At 39.5% G+C, this 21,186-nt stretch overlaps 2 protein-coding genes across 6 annotated transcripts; both read right to left on the bottom strand.

Annotated features, from left to right (window-relative positions):
- Positions 1 to 535: 535 nt before the first annotated feature.
- LOC111248496 (tetraspanin-8-like) lies at positions 536 to 17,819 on the bottom strand. The gene is made up of 8 exons (XM_022800990.2): positions 17,795 to 17,819; positions 12,287 to 12,396; positions 10,679 to 10,876; positions 9,589 to 9,669; positions 6,856 to 6,984; positions 3,700 to 3,837; positions 3,327 to 3,410; positions 536 to 2,374 (listed from the first exon to the last, which is right to left on the bottom strand). The coding sequence occupies exons 2-8, from the start codon at positions 12,356 to 12,358 to the stop codon at positions 2,141 to 2,143; spliced, it is 936 nt and encodes a 311-aa protein (XP_022656725.1). The 5' UTR covers positions 12,359 to 12,396; positions 17,795 to 17,819; the 3' UTR covers positions 536 to 2,140.
- LOC111248498 (protein trunk-like) lies at positions 17,189 to 21,177 on the bottom strand. 5 transcript variants are annotated; one of them, XR_015322622.1, is made up of 7 exons: positions 20,963 to 21,177; positions 19,994 to 20,287; positions 19,783 to 19,825; positions 19,081 to 19,136; positions 18,267 to 18,331; positions 17,905 to 18,184; positions 17,189 to 17,341 (listed from the first exon to the last, which is right to left on the bottom strand). XR_015322622.1 is itself a non-coding variant. In XM_086982180.1 (5 exons), exons 1-4 carry the CDS (start codon positions 21,175 to 21,177, stop codon positions 19,125 to 19,127), a joined length of 564 nt encoding a protein of 187 aa, XP_086838306.1. In that variant the 3' UTR covers positions 18,247 to 18,331; positions 19,081 to 19,124. The 5 variants fall into 5 exon arrangements, 3 of the variants coding, with proteins under 3 accessions (XP_086838306.1, XP_022656727.2, XP_022656726.2); XR_015322621.1 differs by lacking the exon at positions 19,081 to 19,136; XM_086982180.1 differs by lacking the exons at positions 17,189 to 17,341; positions 17,905 to 18,184 and having other exon boundaries at positions 18,247 to 18,331.
- Between the last annotated feature and the right edge of the window lie 9 nt (positions 21,178 to 21,186).

Here is a 21,186-nt window from a genome sequence, read left to right on the forward strand (position 1 = left end):
AACTGGTTGAAGTGGTTTCGTTCTCAGAGCAGCTGAACATTTTTCATCTAGATTCGAGACAAATTCAGGAAATCTGTGTGATTGTTATTACTCCGTTTATCTGTAATGTGTGTTAATGATAGTCGAGTGGGGGACTACGTTAGCGTTAAAAAAATGCAGGGTTGTCAAGTGATAACTTATATTTCTGTGATGAGATCATTTTTACGGTTGGACAGTGACTTCTGCGATGTTGATGCTCGCGTTGCATCACGACGTCAGCGACGTTGCTACCTCCCACTGCACGGTACTGCAGTTCTCTTTCAACTACGTAATTTGCGTTTATTCCTACTATCACTACGAACATTGAATACATAGACGTACTCTTGTATATAATTTCTGCCTTACACAGCGAACCTGGTGCGTCTTGTCGATCACCAATTCAGACAATGAAAGGAGTGGCTGCAAAATACTGCCGAACGCAGGACAAAAAGGGAATAGAGTACATATTAGTTGACAGCGTTTTGCTGTGCTAAATACGACAAGCAAGACGAAATACTTTTCCGATTACCGGCTAGACAATGACTATTTTATTTAGCGATAAATATGCGACAGATAAATGTATGAGAAAGATGTCGTCTGTTAAAAATGCAATCACGTAAACATCATGTGAGGTAAGTTCCTCCTACATTTTCCGATTTGATCAGTCACGCCTAACGATATGGAATACGCTAGCAATAGTTGCAAGAGATATTGTTTACGGAAACTTAAAATTCAGATCTCGTACAGACGCTTGCTACTCATAACAAAAAAAAGAAAAAAAAAAGCTAGATAACGCCAATAATAGGCCTTTGGGTATTGTGCAAGTGAACTTTTACAGTACTTTATATATATATTGTCATAAAGGTTCACGAATTAGATTTTAGATCGAATACTAAGATATGCCATTGTAGTAATAATAGCACTAATTAAGAACAATAAATATTATGAGATGGGGCTCCCCACAAGATTACTATTGAGATATTTGTGCATGGCGAATTGTTAGATTTAACAGGTTGCCATGTATATTGCATGGGAACTGAGATATAAACATACCCACTATCATAACTATCAACACGTTTCGACACACGGGGCCATAAGTATGTATATGGTGTCTGGAAATTGACTCTGCATATACAGTTAAACTGCGCTTGTACCTTACATTAGCAGGGTAAACTATACGATTTCAGTGTGTATTATCTACCTACTAGCTGGACGCTCTCAGCGACCTTCGATAAACAAGAAATTCCACCAAATTTTCAAATACAAAGACATTTCACATACACAATCTGCTTCATTTCCATATTTACTAACATTCACACTATCTTAACGTGGCGGTCGGCAAAGAGAGTTCCTCACCACGAACTTATTGGAATTGTTCATCGTAGATGTATTTGTGTAACTTACTTCGATTAAAAAACTAATTTTGACATTTCGTAAAGAGAAACTACTATTACGATGACGTTGTAGTATTGTTTCGGTCTTGAGTCTGTCCGAAAAAAGGACACTTATCAAAATCGAATAGGCTTGCGCCGGAAGTTCAGCAGGTGCTGTTTAATATTTTCGTTCACTCCGATCAGTAAGTTACCGGAATCAAACAGCGCATCCTCTATAATGGCAACCAATGGAACTATGACATAGCGGCGCAACTATCTGCCGTCTACAGAACTTGGTACAAGTTGTTCCAGTTGTATTGAACCATGCGCTAGAGTCACGAGTGTACAGATACGATGAATATGTCAAAAATCAACGTCTTCTGTCTTGCACCGCTTGTTACTATGTTATGTTATGTATGCTACTATGCATGACGCATGCACCCTGCGTGCGTAACTGTCTGCAGAAACCATATTCAATGCTCCAATACCAGCTATGTATGTTCGTTTGCAATTATGGCAGTAGTCGGGCGCTATCCTACGAATCAATATAGTGATAGACAGACATTGACAAGGGGATGACCTATATGTTATTATAGCTCGACACAACAATTTTACTTAATAGATAAATTTTGACTGAGTCAAAACAAGCGAAAATATCTTTCTAGTCCAACTTCATATCCTCTAAATTGACCACGATAGATTTATAGGATCGAAGTTACACAGATCGAGTTGGGTTTACCAAACTCCACCTAGACATCCTCGGAAAAAATCGATTTTTGGTAAGGATCTGACGATTGAAGGTATTCTGATTGTGTCTGTTCGACAGGAACATGCTCGCGATGATCGGGTTGCGATGGTTGATATGTTTGGGTTACCGAAGCATATCCTGTTGGCTTCTGTTGTGGGCTGCTTTCCTTCATCTTTGGGGAAGTATTAGACATGGCACGATCAGCCAGGACCATCGACAGGACTAACAGACCTATCTGTGATACAATATCAAGAAAAATTTCTGTTCAGTATAGAGATACAAACATACATTATCTAAAAACGAACACGTTGTGGCATTAAGCGAAATCGGCTCTTCTGGAATAGGGACAAAAGTTTTATGAGAACTACCATACATTCGTGATGATCATGTTGGCTTGACAAAAATACGCTAGGCATGTCATAATTCATTACGCGACATGTCGTTAGTAAAGGTATCCCGAAGGTCGGTAAATAAAAACGTTGCCTATGGCTGGAAATATCAAGCACGATTCTTGGCAATAATTTGATTAAGTATTTAAACCAGTACCAGATGAGAGACTTTATAACAACTTATAGTCGATATGATTCGAAGCAGTCTTTGACGTCTAACGTTGTATATATATATATATATATATACAACATTAGACGTCAAATGTTACAAAACAGCATTGCTTAATTAGTTCATTGAAATTATTATGAATTTATTTAGGCGTTACGTTGAGCGATGCCTTATATAAAACAAAGAGTGGCTGACTACGCCAGTGGTTGGTAATTTTTTTTATGATAACTGACAGCCAAACTTCAATCAATTTTAACTTCTAAAACATACTAAAAATATCTATTCTAAAACAACACTTAATTAATTAGTTCATGGAGACTATTATAAGTAAACTAATGTTTCGTTAAATTGTTCTGCTAGATTTTCGTATAATTACTTCCTTAGTTTACAGGCTATATGGAGCATATAGATAATGCAGCATCCAACGAGTTTTCGTAGCGAAAAACATATCATTCCCTTTCCCCATTTGATTTTCAGGACGCAGCCTGATTGGCCGCTGACGCATTTAGGTGAAGTATGAAATTATCTATTGATTTTCTCTTCTTAGTAAGTACTCTAAAGGTATTCCTATGTGAAGGTACTGGGTTGAAATAGTGATGCCATGTTTTGTATGTATTCGTTTTGCTTACCTCAAGCACAAGAGCAAGGACGCATAATAGGCCAAGAGCTAACCCGTGTCTGTACAGGAAATCCTGAAGGGTCTTCACGCAACTCTGCGATGTCACAAAAAGCAAACATTTTCGTTGGGTCATTTATTTCGTTATTGACGTTTCGTGTGCCCCGGCTGTGGCGTGTATCTCTAAGGCTATTCGTAGTATAAGTCTATTGACAGCGCTCTCCACCAAGTGTGTGCATTTTCTTTTAGGTTAATTTTTATATAGTTTTTTTTATCTTCTTTATTATCATTATAACGACTAAACTTTTATTGCTGCATACATATTATTATATATAGAGAAAGAAAGAGCCCTACCGCTGAATTGGAAAATATTTTGTTCAACTTACGACGTCATTGTACATTCCTTGGTTATAACTTTCGTCATAATCGTAATTGATGTAGTTTCGATTGTAACAACTTTGAGGTATAGAAATCTTTCGGCTGATGTAGTCGTCCACGCCTCTTGTGGATCCACAGCATTGCAACTACACATAACAAGATAGAAAGTAAACATTTTACCAGATTTATTAAATTAAAATTAAATAAATTATTTATAGAATCATTATTCGCACTGGTATTTTTATGGAACAAAATAATTAAAATTAAAGATAATATTATTTATATTATTATCATAATTAATAGAGTAGAAAAGATGAAATATGTTATTTCAAATAAATTTAAAAATTTCATGCTTGGAAAAAGCTTGTCATCAGGACGTGTGTACATTAGGTACAGGGTTATAATAACGCTAATTATTTAGCTGGCTAGCCCTTTGGAAAGCGTTTTCAAACCAAATGATGCTAATCATATAAATTGCGATCATAGGCTTTGTTGTTCGTTGGATTTGTTTTCTTGCTAGTCGTTTAGGGTGTCATGACTCACGAAAAGTACCGTATCCGGAAAATGGGCTAAGTCGATTCACTTTAAACGAGGACTTCTCCATCGACAGATGGCCAATGTATGTCTATGTTCGTTCGTTAGCGTGTTTATAATTGTACATTTTTCTATTAAAAGCATCTAGACATTCAGCCATTGATTATTTACAACGCATAGTAACAATAGTTTGCTATCAGCTGATAGACAGTGTCAGCAGTTGGCCGCCGATGATGATGCTGTCGTTTGCGTTAACGTATTCCACCGTGATGGAGCGCGTGTCGAATCGTATTCTACACTATATTATATTATTCGTAGCAGAAAAACAAACCGAAAGAAAAACGAATAGAAAAAAATATGCGATACTCAGACTAGTTGGCCGCTGTTACCACTACCGTTGTTGTATCGTCTACGTTCGATAGACAATTGCTGTTAGCCGAGCGTTGTTTTGTTACTAAGCGTTACAAGCATAACATGGACTTCGTCAATGCTGCGCTGTTCGGAATTATTCTAAGTACTTTTTACCGAACTGATCTATCATAATAGATGTTTATCCACCGTAAGACAGAAATGTTCATCTATATACTATTTACTCGGCAATTTTAGCCAGACAGAATCACGGAAGAAGAGTCATACTGCAATCAAACGGATATTTCTTTTTAACGTCTACGTGTCTTCATCGGCGTCCTGCGAAACGTAATAGAAGCTAGTTAATGACTGTACGAGTGGAAAACGCTGAAATATCATTTTTAGAAGTGCCAATAGCTACTAGCTTAATGTATGACCGAGCGAAAAAGCCTTCAGATCACAAAAAAAAAACAAGCCATTTTGCCACTGAAAATAACGATTGAATTACCAAGGCTTTTAGAGCAAATGCTGCGTGTAATCAAATAGACGCTTTATTAGCCCCATACTTCCAAAGTTAGTTAACGATATAATAAACACTTAGTATATGTTAAGAGAATATCATCATCATAATTGCCACTGGAAATACATACGAGGAAAAAATAACTTTTGTGCCTAGGTAATAAGAATATGAAATAGACATATGTTCACATGCATGCAACAGCCACAGGTCAACGGAACGACCACAAATTGCAAAAAGCTTAATAACCATGTGTACAACGCTAAAAATATGAGTGAAAGTAACACTTTACGCTTGCTGCAGAACGCACAGAAAGCATTAAAAAGGACATAGAAAAAAAAACAAAAAAAAGATTACAGATATGGCTATCTGTTACTTGTCACACCCTTATCGATCCATCGATCAGTTGCTGCGAGAATTTTTACAGAACGGAAGACAAATAGAGTACTGGTTGGAGGAATGAACGCAATTATGAGAAATAGCTTAGTTCTATAAACCAGATCAGGCACTTTCTCGGTATAGTTAGATAGTATGAAAGCTGTGGTCTATCAATGGATGTTTATCGTGGTACCACGACCAAACTTCTTTCTCGACGATCTTAATGGAAATAGTAAGCGCAACTTGAAATTAGCTCTGTTGTGTATTGTAAGTGTGAAACAAGTACCTAAAGTGTTACAGAGTAAGATTTGGCAATTTAGGGAAGAGGAGCCGGTCAGTTCGCTCAGCATGGCGCACTCACGAATGAGTTGAATTTTCTTAGTTTTGTTCGAAAGACATCTATTTTTGCAAATAATATCGAATCAATTCTTACGATAGTTTTGATAATAGAAAAAAAATAAATAAAATAACTGGTTTTACGCAGATCTCCTGTAGTTGATGTTAAGGTAAATGGATAACCTTTTCTCCACCGATGCATCACGTCATCGTAACTAGAATTAGATCAATGCCACTCATCTAAACAAGTTAGGCAATATAAAACCCTAACTATGTAAGATATATCAAATATATAATAGAATATAACACAAAATTTTCAAAAGCATTAGTTTGCATTTACTTAATTTGCCCGAACATTATTCCGTTTTGGGATAGGTACGTCCTCATTGGATAAGTTGGCTATTTCACAGCCTTCCAAGAAACATATTGTTGGAAATAGTATCACTTAACAATTAGGACTGAATTATATCATCAGGTATAGGAACACTAAATGAGACGGAGTCAACTGGAACGTACACGCAAAAATGTACTAGTATACTGAGTTGTAGAATTTACTAGAGAACGTCTGAGCGACGTAGCATATGTCACACGGCGCACGTTGATTGTGTGTAGCCATTGAAGGGCATAAGTGGGTAAACTAGAAAAAGCCTATCTAGCAGTATTTATTTACTGAAAGAGCAGGCCGGTCCGTGCGTACATCTGTGCAGATATACGCTGATAACTGCCTTGTATCGATCTTTTGTTGCACCATGTGCAGGTTACAAAAACCGCGATAGAATAAGCTCTCATCAAAAGAGCAGTTCACGGTTTCGTTCGTCTCTGTATTGTGAGGACGGAAATGGTAGTTCCCAAAATTTGTGACTGTGCTAGCTTTAATGTAGTGCATAAGTACTCCATATGCCAATCAAGATTCCAGCTTATGGGAAGTAACTTGTTCTTCTGCCGAAATCACCTTCGAACCCACGCCAGTAAAAACACTTGAATGAACCTCTTTTCAAATCATTAAAGTTATGCTCTGCTTGGATTCGTGAAAATGACAATAGATACAAACCGTATACTCGACAAAGCTTAGCTCATTCCTGTTGAAACTCCAGTCTTCGTCGCCTGATATGTATTCAATCCTGCCATCTCCATACTGCTGAATCACGCGGTCGATCAGACTCTGTAGTCTTTTCTCCAGCTGGCAAACGTGTACGAGAAACAAAATCCATAAGCGTGATCACGATACTATATATATGTATATGTATATATTATATATAAGGAAATATATGTAAATTAATTTCTGCAATGGAAAAACACGTGTGGCTTTTGGAAGCTGAATTTTTCGGAAATTTTTAGTATGAAAATAGATGGACTAGGAACTGATTTTCAGGACAGGGTAGTTTTAGAATAGAACGCTTCCAAATATTCTTAATTAATCAATCTGAACAGAGAGAGAGATTTTAAGCGGTCTGTTAGCATCAATTCCTTTCAACTAGACCGTACTGCGATCATGGTAAGATCGTTTTCTTCTTCGAACTCTAAAATAACGTTATTAATGATATCGTGGTGAACAAATATAAAACGCTCCATATTGGGAATTGTGGATTCCATGGGAGTAAGAAGATCTAAAGTTATTCTCAAAGAAATCGTCGGACAGAAGAAGAATCTTTCTACTAGATGCGATCATACATTTCATTGACACTACAATGTATGTTCATATTTGAATGTAACATCCCTCCAGTTCCCTACAGGTGGGATCACCTCTGTAATAAGAACGATAACGAACTTAATTATTTGTACTTTATTTTTACTATTAACATTAGTGTTATCCGCAACCATTACACCGTGGTGATTAGATGGTTTGATAACTGTGTTGAAAAGCTAACAGGTCTATCGAAATTACAGATATAATGAACAAGGTTAAATCCTCCGCAAGGAAAATGGGGACCGCACTGATTAGGTTGTATTTCGTGGCCTAAAAAGGCCGCCTGCACAAAATGCTAAACCAGACGATTATACCGGGCGTTACTTAGCTGTAGCACTTCGATTGTTGCCACACAGGTTTACGCACTCCGGAAACGTGTCGACGCCTATCTCGACAGCAGTATTATAAAAGCAACAATCCCCATAAGAGTGTATATTCGGAAGCGTATGCTTTCTGACAGAATCGACGACGGAAATAGCAATGCGTCAAGTTATTTGGTTCCTAATGACGTGTTAATCTTTTAAGGGGCACATATAACTATCTCATACGCACAGGTCATGAAAGACGATAGGTGAAGTTTCTCAAGCATTGGCAAGTCCTGCTGCGAACTGGCATTCTGAATGTGTTCTTGACGTCACGATCAGGCTATCAATATATGTCTGTTCATCAATTTACAATTTGCTGTCTATTTACAATTGGTATTTATATTCGTTAACGTTGAGCTCTATTGGCCTTGACCGCCTTTTATTTAAATGCATCTGCATTCATTACCAATACTCACAATCACTACGAATCACGTAGAAGCAACATAAATAGGGTGATCAAAAAGGTTTAAGGTTAACATGTTTTTTATATATTTCTAAATTATATTATTACCCTCCACTTTGATCGACGTCCCTTTACCATTTCTCTGGTAACAGGTAAATAAAGTGATTTTTGAATCCCTCCGTTGACGCTAAATGAACACCATTAAAGGGCCTTTGCAGGGACCGACACAGATGATAGTGGTCTGATGGTGCAAGATCCAGACTATAAGACTAATGCATTAAACTTCCCCATTCAAGTTCTCCTATCTTTTTCGTTGGGTGGTTAACTAAAATGCACTTGGTTTGACTTTTTCATAGAAGGAAACGACGTTGTCAATGGTTTATATGTTGTTGGCAGTAGCAAAACGAGTCGATTGTTTTGTTAGCAGACAGCAGCTCTTAATACACAATTTTTTTCTAAATCTGACGCCAGCCCGGACTTTTCCACTGGTCATGGGTCACTTTCTATTACCCGTGCTTAATCGCTTTAAAAATCATTTGATTTCTTTGCCTTTTTGTAGATTTTCATACATGGAAACGCGATCGAGTGAATTCGTGCCCGTCGATTCGTGTGGCACTCAAACATTGAGCTTTTTTCGTAGCCAGCTTTGTTCAAGTGGTTTGAAACCGTCTTGTGGCCGATGCCTACCTCCTTGACGATATCATGGCTACTCATGTGTCGGTATTACGAACTTTCGCAATAATTTCAACAATGTTTTTTCGTAATTGATCGACCACTACGAAGAGCATCTTTCACACCGAACGAAAGCGAGAGAACCGTCTTTGGGTCGCTGCTTTCAATAACACGTTTTGGCCATAAATGGGTAATTCTTTATAGGCTTGGACAGCACGTGTGCTCTTATCGTAATCAACCTGTAAAGCATAGCTCATTTTTTCAGACGTTGTACTTACTTTTAAGACGAATAGAGGCGTTCCAATCGTTCTAGCACATTAACTAGTGTCAAATCTTAGCTTCCAAATGATATTAACGGCGACCCCATGTTACTTGAGATATGTAATTTTACGGTCATCTAGCTAACAAAAAACCGTCAATACTTCCCCGACAATATATATATATATATAAAAATCAAATTATTTACCACACTTTAGTTAACCGGATGTATCAGCTAGTGCCGATACGAAATAGCCATGCTACCCAAGCTATGGAAGCTAATTAGAAAAAGACAAAACTTTTTGATATAATTCGTAGGGCAACAATTTCATAATGTAAATGCGTTCGTATATTATGCAACATAATCTATTGTAATAAAAATTGATAGCTTATACATACCGTAGTGCCCCGCTTGTAATACCAGGTTAGAATGCAGCAGGCAATCTCGAGGATCATGTGGCATACGAGGAAGAAAGAGAACTAGAATGAAGATAAATTTTTTTTCAAATAATACATGTTAGTCTGCTTATTGGTCGATTATGATTGAAAATAACAATTTTCTATTCGATAACAGCCCTCCTATTTGTCCTTTTTCGTCTATTTGTACTCGACAGTCAACCGGATTACGAACTGTCTTTTAAACCTCATAATTTTATGAATTTACATCGGTGGGAATGGACCGTCTCAAGACTGACTTGGGAATGATTTTTGCGCGTGCAGGCTTGCCTTGCCTTGCCTTGTCTAGAAAACACAGCGGTGAGGACAACAGATATGCGAATATTGGTCAAAACGGTTGTAAAAAAACAATACGATTTTTCATCATTGACTCGAATGAAGATCAGAAGATCGAACAACTACCCTGACAATGGGTAAGAGAATGTGAAATAGTGTCAAATTGTGTCGGAATATGCGATCTTCTTTTTAAGCTCCGCACAGCAAAAACATACGTTGTTTGGTCTTCGAAAAAAAATTTGTATAATTTTGCCATGCAATTGTCGGTGATATTGTATATGGTTGGCTTCAAAATAGCCGAAAGGTCATCCATGTTCCCAGATTACTCATTGGTTTAATTTGTCGAACGGTCCAGTATTTAAACGAAATTTGATCAACTAAAGTGGGTCCTTATCGAGCAATTATCGATAAGTTACATTGGAAAAAATAGCAAGGATGTATGTTAGCGTACTGCAAAATACACGCTGTGTGGGTAGGTCAAGACTAGACGCAAAAATCGCGGTATATAACTGAATGAGCATTAAGCCTATGCGTATTTGCACGTTAAAAGCACGCGGCTATCGTACACAGTTGATTTATCAATAGCGACAGCCAATGATCATAATAACGGTGAATATAAGAACTTGAAAAGCCTATCTGACAAATTTAGACTTTTTAGTTTAACAGTTTATGTAAAACGGATCTATCTCATGAAGCGTTTGTAGTATCAGTGTATTTGTACAGTATTCGTGAGCCGTAATAAAATAGAGATGCTTACAATTAACAGCAGAGGTCGGCTGCGGGCGTTCACACCGAGGCAGCCGATAATTCCCAAAACGATAACAAGAACACCAATCACTACGACGAGGATCGATGCGCTTTGGAGAGGTCCGAAGTGCCGCAGAGTTTGAAGGCCACTCATGCGCGAGTCCGTGAGTAGCAACGACCCCATAATAACAGCTGCCAATCCGACTGACTGAAAGCGAATGTGCTCGTTTGAGTCATGACAGCACGCAACCGAACAAAAACCTGATTTCACTGCTACCCGCTGACTGACACTCAAGGAACTGAAAAATTTGCCATTTTCGGATATAGAGAGGTAGATTTGCTTTAAACGACTATACTATGACTCCCGCTATCAATGACAGAATTAACATCAGGAATAGTTCGTTTCATGAGTGGAATTTCGTTCATATCTCCATGGTTTTCCGCAGTGTTGCACCGTATCTTGTGAAACGCTTGCCGAATTGGTGACCTGCAAGGACCGGCTATTTTCCTATGCGATACCTAAATTGTACCGCACACACAGGCGCAGACGGAAGCATCGTTGAAATCCTGCCGCTTATCGAAGGAAATTAAATAACTGGCAGAGGGTTTTGCTTTAAATGTACATAACGCATACGATTCATAACAGAACCTCCTAAGTATGAGCAATGACACCGTATAATAATTCGCAATTTAATTCTCTGTATGTAATCTTGTCTTGAGCGTTAAGAGACATTTCTGTTATCGTATACCGTGTAGAATCCGAATTAGAAGATTTTTTCCACGTGAGTCATTCCAGACAACGTTCACTGCCAAATAGAGGCGTGTTCTTCCTAGAACAGCGCGGCACGGATCTGATATCCATGACAGCATTTAACGTAAATCAGAGCGTTTGACTGCCCGTCTACATCTCAAAGTAAGGTCTTACTCAGCACTTCCATTAGACCTACATTAGCTATCAAATACAGAGGGTTAAGCAACCACATAATTATATCGCAATCTGTTTAAAAAAAATATTATGAAAATTAAAAGCGTTTTTTCGTGGCTGGTTGTACCCTTTGTACTTCGCTTCAGCACTTCCTTCCTTCTAGCTGTTTCTAATTATGCTAAACGCGATCATTTAGTTACGTGGGGCAGATTTCGAAATTGTCTACAATTATATTGGCCAAAATTTACCTCGTAAGTATCGCGTCTGTATCTGCTCATGTACAGACATTATGAAATTTTGAAAACTTCTCCACACCGTATTTAGTATACTATTACTACTCAAAGGGAAAACGGCTTTGCATTGAGCTCGTCATTTTTCTAAACGTATTGCGACTGTTTCATGCGATAATTCCTATTAGCTTCCATAACGCTTTTTAGCTACCGCGGAACGTACGAAAAAGCGTCTCAGTGGTTCAAGTTGTAGAGTATTTGTGGGTTTAAACCATAGCTATTTAAATGATTATATTATTATGGCTTGGCTCGACAAAGGACTATGGCAGCATAATCACCCTCTCGAAAGCTTGTGTTACAATGAAGCATTTAGGTATGTTGGTTATCACTTTTTTGGAAAAAGTTTGCCTTTGAAATGCCTGATTAAAATTAAGTATCAATAAAGAATTGGACTATTACTCACCCATAATACCGCTGTAAGTACCATATGTGAAATTTCGAGTACTCCATTGGAGCGCGCTAGAGCAGGCGACATTGTCAAAGCAGATCGCGGATGATGATTTTCTGTGTTTTCTGAAAAAAAAAACACGTTTTTATATAATTATTAATCCACACAATAACCGAAGACAGCAATTTTTTCGCTTCGTTTATCAACGGATCATCCGCCTGAAAAGCTGCAAGGTCTGTCTTAACATGTGGACGGGGCCGGTTGCTGGTTTTTAGGTTATTTTTGGGCTATCTCTTATTGTATAAGTAACATCACGTTAGATGCTGTGCAGATAAGGCCGACGATACGTTACTAATTTGGAAAGCTGGGAACTAACGACCATTATGGCACAACGACGTTAAGTTATTTTTCAACGGACAGATACATCGGTAGGAAATGCTTTATTTTTAAATTTGTCCAGAATTTGTGTAAAAAATTTAATTACGTATTTTATGCCTCTGATTTTATGCTAAATACTGTGCGCTTAATCGAATCGTCGACATCACTACAATAGTACCTGTGTCGTTCGGTACGCTAGTTTTAGTTAGTCCTTTTTTTTCTGCGAACAGTCGCCCCGACTACGCAGCAACTTATCGGCTAGAGCTGCCTGCTGGAAGAACGTTCTTACGTTTCATCAAAGCAGGCACAAGTTCTGTTCTTCAAAGAAGTAGCGCCTACCATAACATATACACTTTAGGCTTACTCTTTAAACCCTATCAGATAGCTAAAGTGTTCAAAAAGACCTGAACTGATTTCAATGTACAGTTCTCCGTGTCAACAATATGACCCATATAATCGTTTTTGATCATTTAATTATATCCTCACTGTATAAAAACTTCCACCCCAAAGGGGCTCTTTCTTGATAGAGGCTGATCAATGCTAGTTAGAGTTATTTATTCTGCAAGATTCTCGTCAAACTCGCGGTTAGTGCGGTGTTATTTATGACGCAATATATACTGTGTGGGATTTTCTTCAAAGTTAGCACTCAGCTTTTCCGGCAAACTCAACAAAAATTTCTGGATCGAAGATTTCGCTGTGGTACACACACAAACCTATACTCAATATGCACCAAGCCAAGTTCTTTGTCTCTTTGCACCTGATATGTATTATCAAGAGCTATCGTTTTGACGATTCTCGTTGACAATTGTGCAGTAACACTTATCTATCGATCCGTACGTAGAACTCGTTCGTCGACTGATGATACGCGCACATATACACATACGAATACGCACAGTCATTTGCTGATGCACGAAACAATTTGACGCGACCTCGATATTTTTCTCGCGATGACGTTTTCCTCCAGGCCTTCAGAGCGTCCCCCTGTTAAACGCCGTTCGGGTGGATTCCTTCTATCGTATTTTCCCTCCTGCCGGCGCTGTTGCCTTTGCTTTTCACAGTAGAATTTTCATCGAACGGTCCTCTTCTTTCGTCTTTGGGAAATCCGGTGTCGGAAGAATCGTCAAAACCATGCGCATCGTCGCTATTTCGGTTATCGCAGCTATCGACGTTATTACGTCCTCTGCCTATTGTACAAGAATTGCTATAGCCGTTTTGCCCTCGACGACTGTCGGCCCCCCTCACCTTCATAGGCGTCTCCAATGGCAGCCTGCACTATAACATTCCTGCAAACGGCCTCCTTTATATGCTCCCTGCCCTGCGCTCTGCTGTCCTACAAGCTCATACTCAGTCTTAGACTGCTTCCTCTGTCCGCCTTGAGCGGCGGCCCTAGCGACTGACCACGGATCAGCAACGGTGACTGTGGGTCCTTCGTTGACGCCTCAAACCAGTACAGTAAACTTAACGATGATCTCCAAAATGATGCGGCAGCCCCACTCCACGTAGCGTCGCTTGCCAATTTGTTGACCTCTCCTACTACGACAGTAGCAGCTGCGGCTGTTACTGCCGTCGCCATTCAGCCCTAAAGGCAGCCTCTTGTTCGCGGTACTGACTTTAGCTCGCACCTGCATTGACGTTATTTGATTGTCATTAACTTTAGTGATCGTTTTCGTAAGAGCGAGTGTACTGGTTAACACAGAGTATGAACCGCTGTGATAATGGGCGTAGGTATGTTAGCGATGAGGATATTAGAGAGTGAGAGTGAGTCAGAGAGAGAGAGAGAGAGAGAGAGAGAGAGTACGCAGCACTGATGATTGATGGCTTGCGTTTTACTACCTTTTGTTGATCCCCTAAGCCAGGGAAGCCTTTTCCTTTCTCTTTTACGGCTTTTGTGTCCGGCTCTGCTGCAGCTCGCGGTACTTCTACAAGTCCAATTTAATGCTCTAGCTGTACTTTCATTTCGTTCAGTCATCGGCCGTTCCTCGATCTGTTCCGAAGCCAATGTCTATTGAATTGTGTCCTAGCGAAAGGCCTACGAGCGCCTCTATCCCTCCGTTTGTTGTTGTGCAGAGGCTATACGACCGGCGCATGGCTGCGTTCGTGTTCCGCTATTTCTATCCGCTCCGTCTGCATATAGTGCAGGCAAAACGATATAAAGCATGCATATATCTACATGCAGAGCGTGAGAGAGAGCAATAGATGGCGAAAACGCGCTCGCAGCAAAGCTGACTCAATCAGGCTGACAACGGACCACTCTTTTCTCCCATCAGTTACGCTTTTTTGCTCTCCTCCGTACCACGCATCGACGAAGGCTCCTGCAGCTGCTTCTGCTGATATCGAGACACCGCTTTAGTCACGGCGGCTCACACTGCTGTAGTTGTTGCGACGGTCGTGGTGTTTCGTGGTCAGTCAATAAGTCAGTGGGTGACGCTTCTGTTCTGCTTTGGCCACTGCGCTGTCGCTCCTGGTTGGCGGCCGACTAAAGTCACAGTAGCATCAACAACAGCGGCGGCGGCGGCGGCGGCGGCGGCGGCAACAACTATAATCGTAGTACCTGTCACAAATGACTGGGCAGGGATAATCGGCAATAGGCACCTATCGTCCGACCCAGCATCAACGCGCCTGTACTATTCGAAATTAATCTTGGCATCGGCGCTCGAGCGGCGGAACCGGCAAGAGCTTGCTGATGCGATAGTCAATACAATGAAATACGTAGATCAGTGAGACGCAGAGGGGAGCACTGACAGTTTAAACGCACGGTAATCTTTGACGGTAAGCGTATGCCATGCGTTGAAGTGATAGTTAAATCAGAACACAGAGCTACCATACTTCGTCTCAGGTGAAGGCAACTATTTGGTTAGCGCTATACTTCGGGGTCGACATCGAAACGAAAACAGGCGATTTTCGAAGCCTTCATCAGCCCAGCTATTACTAGCGGTGGTAATACATTCGTACTGATTGCTTCAGTAGCCGGCAGGCGGATACTAGTGACGCCAAGGGGGAGCGTTACGGAAACGCATGAACTAGTCTCTGTTTCGTGTAGCTTGTTGAGATGTACTGGGAATGATGCGCGACTGAGACGAAACATTAAACTGACCAAAGAGATATGATAAAATTTTCTGGAGATTTAAGATGTAGTCGCAGGTAGTAAAGGCCGACTATAATAGGCGTTCTTATTTAACGAAGATCGTTGAATGTACGTCGTCCGCACACACAGGATCTATCCAACGGTAATTTTGCATCTGAATAATAGTCATCAGATAGCGAGTGCGATAGCAGCGTAAAAATAGACGCACCCAGTAATAATTTTATAGTAATAAGCACCTACAGTAGAAGTGGTAATAGTAAGTTTGGTAAAAACACACCAAGCGTATCCGTATATCAGCAGCTACGATTCACCTTATTGCAAAGATGAAATGATGTACTCCATCAACGACAACGTTTGAGCGTAGGCACCACGCTAAAATTTAATAAAAACGATAAATGCAATGCGCTTATACAGTTTCACATGGAAAAATTAGGCCGAGCATGGTTAACAATATGTTTTTGTTTATGCTGATTTTGGCTTTACTCTAATAGAAATAGCCGTGCACGCTTATGGAATGACATTGCTATATAATGACTGAAACAAACGCCCCTATCGGGAGAGCTTAATATCTTTTATCTAATCAATGAGACATCCTGGACAGTTTCTATAAATTTGAACACAAGGCCGATTTTCGTCAGGTATGTCGTTGGTCTTATACTGCTTTTTTAAAAATCTGAGAAAACATAGAACGTACATAGCAATTATTTAACCGAGTTTCGAGGTGTAAACACACGTAGAAAATTAGCTGACATCAGGGCCTTCGATCCTAATCTGTCCAATGACGAAAACTGTCCGGAAAGATACTTTTCGAGACAGCGCCGAAAGAATTCTACGGTGGATAGCAACTGGACGTCAAGTCGACGGCTCAGCTTGTACAAACATATTTACACGGCATGCGTTCAGAAAGCACAATTATTGTTCCTTCCAACAGAAAAAAAAGGCACGCTATTATAAATATATAATTTCAGTGAAATATTCATTAATATGTAATCAAAACAAAGCAGTGCTCTACGCATTCTCTATAGATACTGTTGCTTTCAAAATAGTGGCTTCTATATATAGGTTCTCTATATTAAATGCATGAAGATGATCAATTTTATTATGGGTGGGTAAACAGTTGCTACTAGAGAATGCGTTCACGTGTGAAAAATGATAATCTGCTCGGTAAGGTAAATCAGATATATATATTGGCTTCCTGCTCTGACTTGTGGCCCTAGTGTGATCAGGGATTCCAGCCTCAACAAGTTTACCACCTCAATTTCTTCCCGGTTTGTCTCTAATCGATTTAAGTTTTATTATTATTTAGTTATTCAAGTGAGTTATGATAGAACTTAGCGTCTGCTTCGTCTGTCACGATGCTGCCACGCCTCCACGAACGACTAAAGGAATGTTTGACAATAGTTTGTATTTCGGTAAGCTCCTCTATCGTTGTGGTGTCTGTGTAAAGTTCGTACCTGTTCTCGTTTTTACTGTAGCTAGATCTGTGGCTTAAATTTCGTATACAGCATAATAGCGGCTGGCAGCGCGCTGGGTCATTGGAGCAATGCTGGCGGAACGTAGAATGCAAAACGTTCTATTGAACTTCAGTAGTGGTGGACGGTCGCCATCTTCGCGTGTCGAGAAAAACATTTTTCATTTACTATTACATAATGATTTTTGAGTGGCTTAATTACCACAGTCGCCACAGGCTTCAACTGCTCGTTCAACACAGGCGGGTGGTCGATATAATCCGATCTTATCGGCTAGGGACATTGATATCGTTCGCCTTATACTAGAGGGCTCGTATAAGTAGTACTTTGATACGGCAAGCACCGCTCCTAATCCAATGTCCGTATTCACTCATAAGATAAAATAGTATACATATTCGGCTAGCTTGAAACGTCTTAGATACTATATTTTTCTTTAACACTAAAATAACTAGTAATAATGTGAGGGAATATGAATGTTTTGATAAGATAGGGCTTTTAGCGATATTTGAATTGACGTAGCTATGATGTCTGTCACTCTGGTTCGAGGTAGACCAAAATAAGATGCCATTTGAGAACTCAAAACAGACTTACCTGCGATTAGATTACTGGATGAAGTAAAAGCTTGCCGTCCGCTATGGAGGATTTTTCAACAAACATGCAACACAGGTCTAGTATTGATTGTTTCTTACTATGAAACCTACCTTTGTTTACTGCACTACGCATGCACGAGCTTTTACCGTAGCAGTAACCTTGTTGGAATTAACACATCGAAGTTTTCTCGATACGGCGAAACTTGGCCGTAGGCGTGCGTTTCAACGAAGTATATTGTGTTAACGAGGATCGGTGCGATAGTCCGTTGTAGACTAATCCAGGTAACGAAAGCATTCGTAAACTCAACAATAGTGTATTGTAAACTGTCTGATAGAACCTGCAGAACTTTCGCCGTCGTTTATACGAAAGACCACGAAGCGCCAGCGGGCCCTACAAATAGCGACCGTTCTTATCTTAGTATCGAATAGCTATCGTGGTAGTAATGTATGTACCTTCCTGGCAATTTCCTTACAATCTCTATCCAGTGGTAATCAGTTCCTGTAGAAGGACTAGACTGCCGCTGCAACTAAACACTCTCTGCAATGTAAAGCACAGAAAATAATAGTAGTAAGATATTAGCGTGCCACACTAAGACACTAAAATTGCTATTCATTTGACAGTATAGAGGTAGCGTATGAGAATACACCGAGGGCAGTCATTAGGACAAAAATAAGCTACCCATTTGAACTCCTCGATTAGTCTATCAAATGAAAGTAAAAAGATACCAAATGTTACTTTACTTCTCTTTGTATTACGACTAGTAAGAACCTCTAGACCAACCAATCCGTAAAACAATAGTTATTATTATCATTTCACTTCTATTACGTCGCTATTTCAAATACTGGAAAGACGTCAAACATTTCAAGAATATCAAATCGCGTGCAACTGCAAAATGTATACGTGCCAAATGTACTGGCACCTCATAATAGAGCATATATTTATACTGTTCGGATCAAGATGGCCTGCTTAGGACAACTTTTCTCTGCTCTTCAATAATAAAAATAACGATTGAAATGTAGTAAATGATAATAGCTCTTTGCAAGCGCGCAAAGTCAACAGAGATACACTGGCTGGCTATCTATGGCGACGTTGTCCCGCCTCGCCGTTTGAAAACAACGCTCGGAGAGAGGGAAACGAGCGAGATATTGGGCTCAACTGGCGGCAAAGCGTAACCGCACAATTCAAATACTAACATTTATTCCGCTACGATGATATGCTCACCCACTAATGGTAATAATGATTTATTACGAGTGCTTGTTGTTCTTCCAAACATCAATTGTATTTACCGAATAAGAAGCTGAAGAGAGTCTGCGACGGATGCCAGTTATATTTAGGAGAACAGCTGGAGGAAGATAAGACATATGTAATTCTCATTTATAGCCGCAGAAAATCGACAGTAAGCCGTGTACAGATGAATGCAACGGTATTATCACTACTTTTGTAGATCAACTAGAATGCACCCATTTGTCTTATGTAAAATGTGGTGTTCTTTATACTACTAATATATATATATATATATATATATATATATATATATACACTTATTTTTGTATGAGAGAGCAGAACAGCCACTGAGTGCTCTTGTTTGAGACGAATGTTTCGTTAACTCAAAGCCGAAACGAATAGAGATATGAATAAATTGGAAATAAAGAAAAACTGTCAGATTTTTTCAGAAATTGAAAGATTATTTCCGATATTAAATATTGGATGACACGAAATCCTAATGATGCACTACAACATTTTGGACATCATTTTTATTTATCGTTTAATGTTATCAATATTTATCGACGGATTTGAATAAGGTTATGTACAGTTCAATATAAACTAAGCTAGAGGGGTTAAGCAAGTCACATGAATTATGGGAAGGTTCAATTGCGCACACATTCACACCATACAGGTACTGCTTTTTCAACAAACTCCCATTCTTTTTCAATCGAGGTGGGCTTTCCATAATCACATTTCTTTTCTATCCGACGCAAAATAATTACCGTGAAACTACGCGGTACACATCTGTAATGGCTAAACCAGCATCTGAAATAGAAAACAAGCCAAGATAAAATATGTCAAATCACACTGGTTATTCGAGAAAAATCGAATTTTGATAATAAAATGTATTATCTTGACTCTTCGTTCTCTGTTTCGCCTAATTCATTATACCAACAAGGAAGTGGTTAAAAATAGTTTCATCCTATTACGTACCTATCACAAAGACATTTGACTTTCCGAAGGTACCGCGGATAATAATTGTCTCCAAGGTCTTCCCACTCTGTCGTTCTTTCACACGTCCATGTAGAACTCGGCTCAATCTCGTGTTCGTCCATCTGCCTCTTAGACCTCACTGGGGGAGCAGAAAAATGAATACTGTTACCACCAACAGGGGCTTCATAGTTTTCGTCAACGAAAAAATCTTGAAATGGGGCCTGGTCGCTTTGCACTTCACTGTCCCCAGATACTCGACTTTCAAGCTCCGGGGGTGGATCGACTGACAAATACCTAAACGAAATAAGAATCTCTGTTAAACATCTAAAAGATTTCGCTAGCAATTAGTGACAGTTTTCTATTTGATTACGTTCAAATTGATCTGAGAAGCAAATACATTCATACGCAAAAGACGTAAAAACGGGACATGGAGTGGAGAAATAGTCTATTGTTTTAGGTATCTGTTGAGCCCTAGGAACCGATTTGATAATCTTTATATTGCTTTTAAAGGCGTTCACATTACCTACACCTCGAAGTTTATAACTACGCAAGGAGGAAAAGGGACTGACCGAATGTGCGAAATTTCTATCTGGCCACTGGAACTTACTAAAAACAATTGTTCCCAGTGTAATGTGGCTTTACTAACTACAATCAACTGAACGTATGAATAATAAAGATAGAACATAAATTTATAATTAACGTGCGCGAATTGGCGCTATCTCGGCGGTAGAACTCTGACTACTTCAAATAAATAAAGTACTTAACTGCCTCCATTTAAGGATTTTGAGCATAATAGTTCCGCGATTCTGTCACACACAAAATCCAGGGATCATTAGACTTTGGGAACGCACATCAGCCAGTATTATTCTGTTGCTATCTTCGAAAAAGTCGTCAAGTTGCACCAGTTTTTAAAAGTGATCATAGTTCGTGTCACGTTATAACTTCGGTACAGCTATAGGCAAGTCTAACCTGCGGTTAATCATTTGCGTGATCCCTGTCCGTTTGATCATTTCGTCCAATTCCTCGTCATTTGCAGAACGACATTTCCGAGATTTCGACGGTATGGCCAGGGTGAACTGAAGAATGCACACGAAAACGAGCAGTGCAATAGCAGCTACCATAAAGTCCACCTGCCACCGACGACGGGAGTAACTCTGCCCAAACAACAACTGTCGCAGCGTCATTTCGAACAA

This window comes from Varroa destructor, unplaced genomic scaffold (genome assembly GCF_002443255.2).
Source record: "Varroa destructor unplaced genomic scaffold, Vdes_3.0 BEIS01000003.1, whole genome shotgun sequence".
Taxonomy (NCBI): domain Eukaryota; kingdom Metazoa; phylum Arthropoda; class Arachnida; order Mesostigmata; family Varroidae; genus Varroa; species Varroa destructor.